The 13,635-nt window shown below is 41.6% G+C and overlaps 1 protein-coding gene across 1 annotated transcript in view; it reads right to left on the bottom strand.

Moving 5' to 3' along the window:
* Positions 1-215: 215 nt before the first annotated feature.
* Positions 216-13,635, bottom strand: part of aldh1l1 (aldehyde dehydrogenase 1 family, member L1) — a 59,550-nt gene continuing 46,130 nt past the window's right edge. The window contains exons 14-23 of the mRNA XM_039655637.2: positions 8,786-8,856; positions 8,546-8,651; positions 8,356-8,443; positions 8,139-8,232; positions 7,809-7,908; positions 7,600-7,698; positions 1,544-1,709; positions 1,360-1,462; positions 966-1,165; positions 216-856 (exon numbers count right to left, since the gene is read on the bottom strand). Coding sequence (XP_039511571.1) covers positions 801-856; positions 966-1,165; positions 1,360-1,462; positions 1,544-1,709; positions 7,600-7,698; positions 7,809-7,908; positions 8,139-8,232; positions 8,356-8,443; positions 8,546-8,651; positions 8,786-8,856 — 1,083 coding nt within the window. The 3' untranslated portion in view covers positions 216-800. The remainder of the gene's footprint in view (positions 857-965; positions 1,166-1,359; positions 1,463-1,543; positions 1,710-7,599; positions 7,699-7,808; positions 7,909-8,138; positions 8,233-8,355; positions 8,444-8,545; positions 8,652-8,785; positions 8,857-13,635) is intronic.

Raw genomic sequence — 13,635 nt, 5'->3', positions numbered from 1 at the left:
CTTTGTTAAAGTGTAATAACTTTTACTTTGAATAACCAATAGTCAAAAATAATAATGAATCTGAAATAATGAATATAATAATGAATAATGAAAAATTCTACAGCCCAAATACTGTTCAAATGAAAACTTGCGTTATTGTGATGTTGGATCTGGCTCTGTTACAGTACATTTTTTTATATAGTCACAAATACAAATGAATAAAACACTCAAATGAATGTAATAAGACAATACTGGACAGATTTTATTCTTTTGTGGCACATGCTTGGATAATGTTTATAAAGAAGACAAAATAATGGTGGAGGTCTGGATTCTAAAGGATTCAATACAAATCTTAAGATCAATATAAAATCTTTAAACCAATCAAACAGTATCAGTGCAGTAAATAACAGTGTCAGATAGGTTTACCTGAAATTGTTTTGATAGCTAGTCACACATTATTTCAGTCTTTTAACCTATTACAAACTTTCTCAAAACCAATGACAAAGTGATATATCATAAGTGAAAAAAGTCTGTTGTATGGAAATGACTTTCTCTCAGCTTATGTACAATTAGACATTTACAGATACCATGTAAAACTAGGAGACTAAAAATTAAGTCTGCAGAGTAACTAAATTTACCACATGATTTGATGTCATTTTCCTAATTGCCTGAACTAAAATGCAATCCATCTGTTAATACAAACAAAACGAATGTAATGACAATTTATTTCAAGGTTTAACTGAAATGGTATTTAGCTGCCACTTAAGAGCACTAAAATGCAATCATCTTTTTTGTGCACTATATGTCCAGTATGTTATCAGTTAGTATTCAACGGTGACACACTTAGTCTTCAGATACTCATTCAGAGCTTCTTGACCTGTCGGGGAGAAATACACTGTTAAAACAACATAAAAATGTTTTTCTTTAAAAAGAAATACCTTCTCAAATGTATCAAATGAACAATTATATTATTCACACAATCTTACCCAAATCTTTGCCAAAGCCAGACTGTTTGAAGCCACCAAAAGGAGCTGCCACGTCGGTCTTGTTGTAAGTGTTGATAAACACAGTGCCGGCTTGAAGTTTTTCGCTCACATACAGAGCCTTGCTGATGTCGCGTGTAAACACACCTGATGCTAAACCATATTCTGTAGCATTAGCCCTCTGCAGTACGTTGTCAACATCTCTGAATGAGGGAGATTGGGGGGAAGGCAGTTTACAATGTTGCTTTTTGTAATGTTACAATAAAATAAAATAAAGCATGATGTATGCAGTTTAATCCACTACAAATCATTCATCATTGCTGGAAGCTGAGTTTATAGATTGACTGGTGTGAAACAATCAGCATTTTAGAGGTAAAAGTAGCTTGTTTTTACCAACCCATTGAATTTGGAGATGATCATGACGGGCCCAAAGGACTCCTCAACAGCAATATACATGTGATCCTGCACGTCAGCGAAAACAGTTGGTTCAAAGAAGAAACCTATAGAGATGGAAAGCGTAAGCAACTTTGCACTTTCCCCCCCCCACTAAGACTATGCAAATGCTCACACACTCCTCTCACCAGGACGGTTTACTTGTTTCCCTCCACACACTAATCTTGCACCTTCTTTGACCCCTTTTTCACAGTATTCCAATAGTTTGTCCAGATGGGCTTTGTGGTTCTGTGGGCCGTGGTCTGTGGAACGGTCTAGTGGATCACCAATCTTCATCTTCTTTATTTCACTAACCTACAGTACATAGATGTAGTTAAATGATATGAGTTTTTAATTATGAAATTGTGAGTAATAAAATTATCACATCTTGTTTAAATTATTTTAAAAGGTGTAACGACTGAGACCAATCAGAAATAATTATTTGTTATGGTTAACAAAGAATATTTAAAACTCATTCTGGGATCTGTGGTCCCATCCCCCAACCTGATGGTCTTGGTTACTATGACTACAATCACATAGGTTGATTTTATTTCTGTTAAAGGGCACCTATTATGGAAAATTCACTTTTACATGGTGTTTGAACATAAATGTGTGTTGGCAGTGTGTGAGCAAAACCACCCTAGAATGATAAAAAATCCACCCAGTGTTTTTTTTTACAATCTCAATAAATCATATGCACTGCCTCAGAACGAGCTGTTCTGAGATCCAGCTCTTTGTGACGTAGAAAGTGAGAAAGGGGTTTGATTGACAGTGTGGTTGTGGCATAGACCCCACCCTCGGTGATCTGTACATCCTCCATTGTTTCAACGACAGCCGGTAATGTCTCTTGGAAACATAAATGTTCTGTTGTGGACCCGTGGGTTAATCCTGTTGTTGTAGCTTAAAAGTTAATCCTCAACTGTGGATCGTCATCTACTGTTTGCGATCCACCGTCACATCCAGTAACAGTAAGTGCATTTTATGATTTTTGAGCAAATAGTCTTTTCAGTCAATGTCAGCCAATTCAACAACAAATGCGTCTAAAGTTGTTGTCGTCGTAGGATGTCTGTGTAGGCTATATAATTTAAACCTTGTTTGTATAGTGTGTAACCACACGTTTATATATATTTAAAGATATTGTATTAAAAACTGGATATATGTTGTTCTGTAAGTTAGCCATCTCATTACATTTGCCACAGAAGCAAATGTATGACAAGTAAACATGACGCCACAGGTCCCTCGCATAAATGTAATTTCGCTTGTAGTAGCAAACTTCACAGTATGTTTATGTAATTTCAGAAAAATTGCGCCAGCATTAGTGTTTGTGTGTGTGTCTTCCACATCCATAATTGCAAATGGGACGCAATCACAACAACTCTATAAGTACATAAATGTATCAAATAACCATACCGAGACGTACTGGTCCATTCTCATTTGTGTTTATTCTGCCGGAGTCTCTTCGTACTATTTATATATTCCGATTCAAACGTACAGTACGCTGAATGACATTCAAAACAGCGGTTTCTCACACTCTCTCATTAGCGACTGCCATTGGTATCAAGTTACGCCCTCATCCAAAGGCAGGGCAGGCATATGCAGCTCATTTGCATTTAAAGCCGTATACCCCCGAAACAGCTCATTTTTAAGCAGGCCCCAAAATGACATTTTCAAATGGTTATAATAAATGAACTGTGGGGTATTTTAAGCTGAAACTTCACAAATACATTCTAGGGACACCAGAGACCAATATTACATCTTGTAAAAAGGGGCATTATAGGTGCGCTTTAAAGAATGTGGTCACTGGAAGAAAGCGAGGCCATAACAGACTTTTGCTGCATTAATATCCAGACGAACTGATCTGTAAAAGAACCTGCACCTGTAACAAAGCAGCAGACACAAGGGGATCCATTCGCAGCATTTATTAGAGTAGTTAAACAAACAGGCGGGGATCAAGAACAGCAAACAGGGCAACTGAGACAAGGCAGAGACAAACCAGATACAAGCAAAGGGTCAAGGCAGGCAGAGAAAATCAGAGTCCAGTCCAGGGTCCGGGCAGGCAGAGAAGGGTCAGCAACAATAAACAATCCACAGGTCAAACAATCAAACTCGGGAAGATAACGCTTAGAAATGATGGCCGAGGCAAATCAGGACTTCACACTGGTGTGGTGTGTGGATGGAACTGGTTTACTGGTATATGTGTGTGTGTAAATAAGATGCAGGTGAGTGTAATCAGCACAGTGCAGGTGTATGGTGTTTGGTAAAATCAGTCCAGGGAGGTGCATGATGGGAAATGAAGTCCGTGATAATCCAGGGAGTGCATGGCTAATTGTGACAGCGATTTTGTGTAATATTTTTTGATACTATTGTCTTTGATACTATGTATTTTATGATAGAACCAACGGTCAGTGTAACCCCACTTGTATTGTGTCTCCAATTAAATGAATCCTCATGTAATGACTCACACTGTCAGGACATCACCTTCTCATAGAATGCAGTACGATATCTATAACTACAGTATTATTCTATCTGAGTATAAATGGACACAAACAGCAAGGCCCATGCCTGACCACCATTAAAATAAAAGTCATAAATCCTACCACCGAGGAACCTCCTGTTTGGAAATCTTATTGGTCGAGTCAACCCAGGGGTTTATTTTGACCTTTCTCAAGCTTTTAAATGGCCCTTCCTTCTCTTGGCCTTCTCTCCTACGCGCGGGTTGCTGTCCTGCAGGGCCGCCCCAGACCCCAGGGCAGCAGTCCTTGACTCACAACCAGCCATGTGCTCATTCAGGAGAGAGAGGACTCTCTCAACTACAACAGAATTTAGGACAACATCAGGAGTTTGGCAACACTGAAGAAGTTCATCACAACTCCAACCATCAACTCTTCCAACTTTCTCCCTTCTCCTGGGTGCTCTGCGTGGCCGCTCCGGCCCAGGGCTGGCAAGTAGGCCTCGACTTACAACCAGTCATGGAGAGAGAGAACTTTCAACCAGAAGTCGAACTAGCCATGCAAGTACATCATATCTTCATCCAACGGAGGAGAAAACGATTGCAACTTCAAAATGTGACACTCACGGAACCAGTAACAACTTTAATTTTCGACAGCTTCAAGAACTGTGTACCCGGCGCTAAAAAATGCAAGTATCAATTCAATCAAGTACTCTGAAAATGATTAGCTGAAGGTTCTTTTCATAGATAAATGGATCTTTTCCATAGTTTCATTTCCTGCTTCCAGTTCCATTCTATCACTCACCATTTTACCTATGCATGCATGTATGTATGTATGTTTGTTTAGTTACAAAGGGCCCTATCTTGCACCCGGCGCAAATTACTTTATACACTGATGCATTTATCATTCCTATTTTGCACCCGCGCAAAGCGAGCTTTTTTCCTCCACAGACGCACATCGGTAAACTAGGAAATGAACTTGCGCTCCCTGGGCGGGTCGGCGCAAAAAGGAGGTGTGTTTCAGCACAAACAACCCCTGGTGCTTTTTTGCAGTTCCAGAAAACAATTGCACCAATGACCAGAAAAAAACTGGTGTAAAGTCAGTGGCGCGTTGCGCGTACATTCAGATGCTATTTTAAGCGCGCATGCTTGGCCATAATACAGAGTGTGAACAACACGAATGCACTGTAGATGATTCTCTCATCTACACAGATGCATTTTACTTTTTGGAAATGATACATTATTATAAGGAAAAATATATAAACATGAGGGAAATCATTGTTGTGTCCATGATGATGGGAAAAATAGGCATAAAGCTTACACATTTACCCAAATTATTATATGCATGTTTAACCGAAGCTAATTTGGGTGGGTTTGTCCCATCCCCAATGTCCCTTCTCTTTCTTTTACGGCCCTGACGAGAACATTGATCTCCTCGGCTGTGAACCGATGCTGAAGCGCACCTGGTAAATGCACCGTTAAAATAGAATTGCTCCATAGAACAAGCGCACCTCGTTCATCATGCTCTTAAAGGGAATGTGATATGACGCTCTTAAAGAGCATATTGCAGGTAAAAAAAAAATCAAAATTTATAGATAACCTTGTATGAAAATACCATATGAAAAGTTAATGCAGGATTTAAAATGTTTTAAAACAACATAAGGGCACTAATTTAGTAGATAAAGTGAGCGTTTCCTGGACTGCTCGTAAAAACGGCTTTTTTTTCAACATCGCGTCATTTGACGTCATATCAGGGAGCCTCAGTCTCAGCTCAGTGAGAACAGGCTGGTGTTCAGTGAGAGCGCTCGTCAGTCAGTGTGCTTTCGTTAGTTTTTGCATTTTAATTTATCATCGTCATGGTAAATGATTGTGTTTGTGGAGATTGCAAAAACTCCTGCCTGTCAGGACTTCAAGATCGAGTCCACAAGTTTCCATTACAATAAAAGGGACGGTGCTATAGCCCATCTTTCGTTCCTGGTGCGGTTTGAGCAGGTGAAGAGACGGGATTTCTCTTCTGCATCGGCTCGGAAAACGCGGTCGTGTGTAGCGTTCACTTCAGATCAAATGATTAGCATCCCGGCGATATGATGGAGTTCAACATGGTACGCCGAAGCAAGAATATTGATCGTCGTATACTACCAATGGCATCAAATAGTGTTATATAGGTAACTTAGTCATGTTATGCCCTAAATAGAACTTGTAATTGAAAAACAAAATTGGTTGTTTAAATACTCAAATCTTTAATTTTCTGTTTATGTTATAACCTGAAAAAATATGTATTAAAAATTTACCTGAGTATAACATATGCTTTTAGTATAGAAATATACTCAAGTAAAGATTTATAGATTTAATAGTATATAAATCTACCCTAAACATACTCATGTCTGCTGGCCTGTTATAGGATCATAATAATCTGTACAATATTGTGAGCACAGTGTATATCGTTAGTGAACTTGTATATCTATAAGCACATCTCTCACCCAAAAGACACCTGTCCTGTTCTCCACTGGTTCTCCTTACATCACAGCTCAATTTTTCTCTGACCGTTTTGTCTAACATTATCCTGGCCTGTCCCTGTTCTCTTTAGCATAGCAGGCTCATAACTTTATGGCTTGATCCGTCATACGAGTATTTCCTCAGCGTCCGAAATGATCCATTGTTTTCCTGTTGTGTGAATTGACGGCTCTCCCGCTCATTGCGTCACGCCCACCACGCCCATTTTCAGACGCGGAAGTAAAATTCTCTCACAAAAACGACTTCAGAAGCTTCTGTAACGTGTTTATACGTATATTTTAAAGAAAATCTAGTTCCTACATTGTTTTTCTATGCATTGACTCGTTGGGTCCTCTAACCTGCAATATGCCCTTTAATGGTTTGTTTCTGTTATGCCCAAACCAAACCTATGAATAATGAAGCTACTTCAGACCAACCCCTTTTAAACTTCCGTCCGGCGCAAGAGTCATTTATCCCGCCAGTAAAATAGCAACAGCGCCCAAGACCCGCCCACAAAGTTACTTACGCTTTGCGCTTGCTACTTGCGTTTCAGATCGTTAAAATAGGGCCCAAAGTCTCTTTTACGATCTTGATATTGTTACATCCTCGAAGTTCTGTATATGCTAAGAAATTATTATTTTTCTGTGGCCATGGAAGATACCCTTTTCTTAAAATAAATGAATATTCAAAAGAGTTCGCTGGATGAACTAAAAATTATTTATCTACATGAAGTTAATCCAATTAACTTGACCCAAATGTTTATAATTAATCATAACAAGTTATTTGTGATTATTAATCTTTAATAGAGCTAATTTGTTAGAGGTTTCACCACTCATCCAGATTGTATGACTATACTTTAGATTTAATATTAAAGCCATATCACAGTCACAATGTGTGTGTTGTGACGAAATATCAGAATATAGCAGGGATTCAGCTGTAGGTAAGGAATCAAATATAATAATTATGTGAAAAGAGACATTCAGCTTAAGAAGCTATTAAATCTTCATGTGAAGAGTTCAGATGCAAAAGCCTCTACGTGCCATTTGAAATTTTCTTCTAGAATGGTCATTTTTATCAAGCTTGTATATTTAAGTTCAGTGATTTCACTTAAATGGCAATGATAATTACCTATTAATTGTTATTTAAGTGAAATTACTGAACTTAAATATACAAGTTTGATAAAAATCATCATTAAAGAAGAAAATTTCAAACGGCATTTAGAGGCTTTTGCATCTGAACTCTTCATGTATGTTTATTGCTTACCACTCTCTCCACAAAAGTGTCATGGATAGATTCCTCAATGAACAGTCTCCCTGCTGCAATGCAGTTCTCTCCCTTATTAAAGAACACAGAGCTCATACCCTGTAGACAAGAAGTGTGTGGAGGGTACAAAACATGTCTGAGATTACAACATGACTTCGATAAACAAAGAATGTATTTTTAATATGATCATGGTACTGAGGTGAACAAACCATTCTGACAGCTTTGTCCAGATCACAATCATTAAAGATGATGAGAGGAGATTTCCCTCCTAGCTCAAGTGAAACCTTCTTCACATTGCTGACTGCACAGCTACAAGACAGACAAGCATTTTTAGCATTCCCAACTTTTATTTAAACCCTATTTGTAATTAACTTAAATGAAAGAAATGCTGTAAGCATACAAAAATATTATTCATACAAAAAAGTGTTTGTATAATTTTCAATTTGTGGCCCTAATGTGGCATCAAGACAAAATCTACAAAACTCTGAAAAGAAAAGAAGGAAACAGTCGCAACATTTTAAAAAGGGATGCTCATTCACCTTTTCATTATCTGTTTGCCAATCTCAGTGGAGCCGGTGAAGCCCAGTTTTCGAACATCAGGGTGGTCAGACAGCCGCTGACCAACCAGAGACCCTAAAATTGACATCAATAAATATTCGACTCATATTTGAGCAGATGGCCTTCAAAACAGCCAAATTCACAAAATATACTTCAGTATATGAACTTTGTTATGTATGGTTTGGTGTGTATATGCACCGGATCCTGGAAGTATGTTCACCACGCCCTTTGGAAACTTCGCCAGTGCAGTTAATTCGGCAAACTTGAGAGCAGTCAAAGGTGTGACCTAGAATTCAACACAGAAACACACTGCTTCATTTCTGTTCCAAACATTGTTTGGAATAAAGATGCCTTGTGCGTGTTTAACATTAACACCATTTTTTTTTACCTGTGCAGGTTTGAGCACCACGGTGTTTCCAGCTGCCAGGCAGGCTGCAGTCTTCCAGGCCAGCATCATTAATGGATAATTCCATGGAATGACAATGGCACACAAACTGAACATAAACAAGCAAGAGCTAAATATTCTTAGCATTCTATCCAGATATAAAAAATACATAGCAATTAAGGTGACTTTTCATGGTGAGGTTGGAGTTTGAGTATTCATTTTTATGGGGAGCGTTGATTTTACCCAATTGGCTCTTTCTTGGTGAAGGTAAGATTTCGATTAGGCCGAGCCTGGTTGATAGGAATAGTGCAACCCTGTGGAGAATAATTTTAGATCTTTCAGACACACACTGAATAGGTTCATTATTTGTATTTTTATTTATTTTTTAAAGGGAACATATCATGCAAAATCCACTTTTTCATCCCTTAAATGCATTTTGTTGTATATTTGGAGTGTTTATAAGTACAGAAAAGATGAAATTATTCTCTTCAGGTGCTTCGTTTATATCTTTATATTCTGTTTTGGTCATATTTTTCAACCTGTTTAGATTTTTCTGTTGTCTATTACGTTTTTTGAACCACAGCGTCACCGTATTTGCAGCGGAACTGCCAAATAAGGACATTGACTACCGGTCCAACACTTCGAGCAATCCGCCATTATTATTTCTCGCTCCGATTTTGTAGTCCGAGCTCAATGATGCAGAAGTTACGAGAGGGCAAGTCAAAATGTTCGGTTTTTGGATGTAGTGACCTGAAGCACTTCAAGGATTACCACTTCAACAACCTTCGCCAGTATACAGAAGGGTTTGCCGATCGACTTCGTCTGAATGAGAGGTAAATTCCTTCTATCTTTGGAGACGACAAACAGACCATTTCGATAAGTTGTAAATATCGTTAATAAAAATAAAGTACTTCACTTTCTTAAAACACATGGTGGTCATGGTTTAGCAGTACCTTTGTCTTTCTTTGTTTTTGTTTTGAAGTAACGTTACACGTCTGCAGTATTATTGTTCTTGAGTTTCATCAATGGTCATTTAGCTGCTGTGTTTTTTGATGCTTTTCTAAACGTATCATATTATCAATACAGATTGTTTGTGTTAAGATTAGACCGTAGTCATTTATCTTGTCAGTGTGCTTGTTTTAACAAGAGAAATAGTCGACTTTCACTAATAACACAAAACAGTTAACTCACATACCAATACATCATATGAAGAGGTTGTGCAGGTTCGTCGTCGTCTTTATCAACTCGCTCGCTCTGGCTCGAAGATGTAAGGCTTGATGGACAAATCTTCTGTTGTTGACATTTTATTAACGTGTGAATAAAAATGTTCTTTGAAGGTATCGTATATAATCGTATATCTCTAATCAAACTACAATAATGGCCGAACGTGGGGAGTTGAACTGACCGTGAACTCATCGACCTGGAGAACGGGCGGGGTATGACGCATCTCCGTTTTATTTAAAGGGGCCGCTTTAAAAACGGGTCGCTCAAAGACGCACATCAGAAAAGGGGTAGAAAAGGGGCTTGTGGAGCTATAATAATGAGGAATTCAGACCCAAGCATTGCAGTTATGTTTTATATAGACCACAACGGTATGATTTATATGTAAAAATGAATGATTTAAAAGCATGATATGTACCCTTTAAATCTTACTAACCCACAAGTTTTCCAAACCTGTATGAATTTATTTCTCCTGCTGAACACAAAAGAAAATATTTTGAAGAATATAGCTGCAAGCACCCATAAGGGGCCAAGCACAAAGGCGGCACGACAAGTCATTACTGCATGGCTTTCAGAGCATCAGACCAACTGCAACAATGAGCATATTAAGACCATTTCAGGCAAAATGCCTGAAAGATCAAATACAATCACTATGATGTTTGGTTTATCATTTTTGACGAATAGGTGGCACTGTGACCAATTTGATGTGGTGTGGTCAGAGTAATGCCTTGTTCACACTACATGATTTTAAAACGTCAAGCTGAACTGTGCGGTTCACACTACATAACTTGCTCTCAGTGAAATCAGGAGTGTTCAAATTGTTGAGCTGTTCACACCACACAACACAACGTGATTGATTCGCAACAGGAGGTAACGCACTACACGAGCTGACAACAACTCTGTCACCCAACGATTCTATCTTGTCTACAAACTACGTTTTGTCAGAAAAAATCACGCGATAAGACGAACCGGAAATGACGCAAAACAGCACGTCCGTCAATACCCAGCGAAGAAGAGAAGAACACAACACGCAAATATGGACGTCAGACAGAAACAATAGGTTACTATCGTAACCCCGGTTCTCTGAAACATCGAGTGGAGAGATCCACCTATGGGAAGGGCATCCGTACCTGACCTCTGCAGAAGCATCCAATTGCACCAAGTCTGGCTAGACAGACAGAAGCGCGCGGCCAATGCCCAATGAGGCCACACCCCTCACCCACGGGCATATAACATCTGGGCGCGCTGCTATTCCTCAGTAAGTATATTCGCTTCTCGTGCGGCAAGCGGGGCAAAGCTGGTGGATCTCTCCACTCGATGTTTCAGAGAACCGGGGTTACGATAGTAACCTATTGTTCTCTTTCATCATCTCGTGTTCGAGATCCACCTATGGGAGAGACATGGACAGCTCCCCGATTGCCCAATACACTCACAGTGAGGTTCTGGAGCCAGAGAAGGACGGTCACCTCGGGGAGGCGGTGCCTGACACGTCCCTTAATCATGAGCCTGCGAAGGTGAAACCACACCTAACTAATGTGGACAAGCAGGACATGAAATACGCATGGGACACATGCGAGATAGTAACCCCAACCCACAAAGACATAATCTATACCCGAAAGGGGGAGTGATTGGTGATTGGTGACAGGAATGAACATGGCCAGTCAGCCCATTCACTCCTAATGGTTATATATACCAACAGGGTTACAGGGAGGGGCTAAGACGACCCCACCCCTAGAACCGAATGTGCTACCGAGGTACTGGTGACATCCAGCCGGTAGGTATGAGGAGAAGCCCAACTGGCAGCGGAGCAGATGTCCTGCAGTGACACTCCCCTAAACAGAGCCCAAGAGGTGGCTAAACCTCTTGTGGAATGAGCTCTGATGCCCCTAGGGGGCTTCACTCCCTTTGCTTTGTAAGCCATGGTAATAGCATCCACAACCCAATGTGAGAGGCGTTGCTTCGAAATTGGACTCCCTAAGTGAGGGGGAGCCCATGAAACAAAGAGCTGGTCGCTCTTCCGGAAAGCATTCGTCCTCGTCATATATGCCTGTAAGGCACGGACTGGACACAGAGCGTTCAGCCTCTGATCCTCTAGAGAGGTAAAAGGTGGAGGGTGAAAAGCGGACAGCTCCAACACCTCCGAAGTGAACGCAGGGAAGCACTTCGGCATGAAGGCCGGGTTAGGCTTAAGGAAGACCTTATCTCCACTAAGAGAGAACTTAGAGCACGAGGGATGAACCGAGAGTGCATGTAGCTCACTGACACGTTTAGCAGATGCCAAGGCCAAAAGCAAAACTGTCTTGAGAGACAGCAGCTTAAGGGATATACTATCCAAAGGCTCAAAAGGGTGTTGAGACAGAGCTTCCAGCACCATGGAGAGGTCCCACTCCGGGACAGTTCTCCTGACGACTGGCAAAGAGCGGCGTGCACCCTTCATAAATCTGCGGATTAGAGGGTGCTGACCGACGGTCGAGCCCTCAAAACCCACATGACAGGCTGAAATAGCAGCCAAGTAGACCTTAATGGTGGAAAAGGACCTGCCTTTATCCATGAGGTCTTGAAGGAAACACAAAATATCAGGAACTGAACACTGATAAGATGTGATACCGCGCCCATCACACCACCCCTCGAACACTTGCCACTTACAGCCATATAAGGACCGTGTCGAGACGGCCCTGGCATTCTGAATAGTGGTGACCACACGCGGCGAAAGCCCAAGTGCGTTCAGGTTCGTCCTCTCACGGGCCAGGCCCAGAGAGCCACCCTGTCCGGGTGGGGGTGGTAAATCTCCCCGTTGGCTTGGGATAATAGATCCGTGCGAACGGGAAGGCACAATGGCTCGGCGTATAACAGAGGGATTATCTCCGCCAGCCACGGTGCTTTGGGCCATCTGGGTGCTATCAGAATGAGAGACAGGCCCTGCCCTCTCACCCTGGCCAATGTGGGAATTATCAGGCACAGGGGAGGAAAAGCATACAGGAGCACTCTCGGCCATGGGTGGGCCAGTGCGTCTACCCCGAGGGGCGCGTCCATGTCCCTTAGAGAGAAGAACATAGGACAATGGCAGTTTTCGCGCGAGGCGAATAGATCTACGCTCGCCCGTCCGAATCTCATCCATAGCATTTCCACTATCTGCGGATGAAGACGCCAATCCCCGTAGATTGGGTTTCCCCTCGACAGCAGATCTGCGCCGATGTTCAGAATGCCTGGGACGTGAGTCGCGCGTAGCGACAAGAAAACCCGTCTGCTCCACACCAAGAGCTTGTGAGCTAGAAGGTGAAGTTTCGACGAGCGCAAGCCGCCCTGACGGTTGATATATGCCACAGCCGTGGTATTGTCGCACCGTACCAGCACGTGATGTCCCTGCAGGCGAGGCAGAAAATGATTCAGAGCTTTCCAAATGGTCAAAAGCTCTAAATAATTTATATGTGCTGAACGTAGTCTGTTTGGCCACAGACCGTTCACCGTTCTGCCCTCCTGGGTGGCACCCCAGCCTGTTAAGGATGCATCTGTCGTCACCACTTTCCGCATCGTAACCGCCCCGAGAGGGGTTCCCCGTGCGTAAAAGTCTGCGTTCTTCCAATGGCGCAGAGCACGCGCGCGTCACTGTAACCGAGCGGCAAAGGTCGTGAATCGGGCTGAAATGTAGCGACAAAACCCATTTCATGAACGCCCTCATCCTCAGGAGTCCTAATGGCACAACTTGGGTGGATGAAGCCATGAGACCCTGCATCCTGAGACATGTGCGATATTGCACTTTCGCCCCTTCTCTGAACTGTGACAGACAGCTCATTAGAGAGCGAACGCGCTCCAGAGAGAGACGCGCTCGCATGGCAACCGAGTTCAACTCCAAACCCAGGAAAATGACATTC

This window comes from Pimephales promelas, chromosome 8, assembly GCF_988280905.1.
Source record: "Pimephales promelas chromosome 8, fPimPro1.hap1.1, whole genome shotgun sequence".
Classification (NCBI taxonomy): domain Eukaryota; kingdom Metazoa; phylum Chordata; class Actinopteri; order Cypriniformes; family Leuciscidae; genus Pimephales; species Pimephales promelas.
The sequence above is the reverse complement of the archived record's forward strand: the minus strand, read 5'-3'. Positions and strand labels throughout refer to the sequence as shown.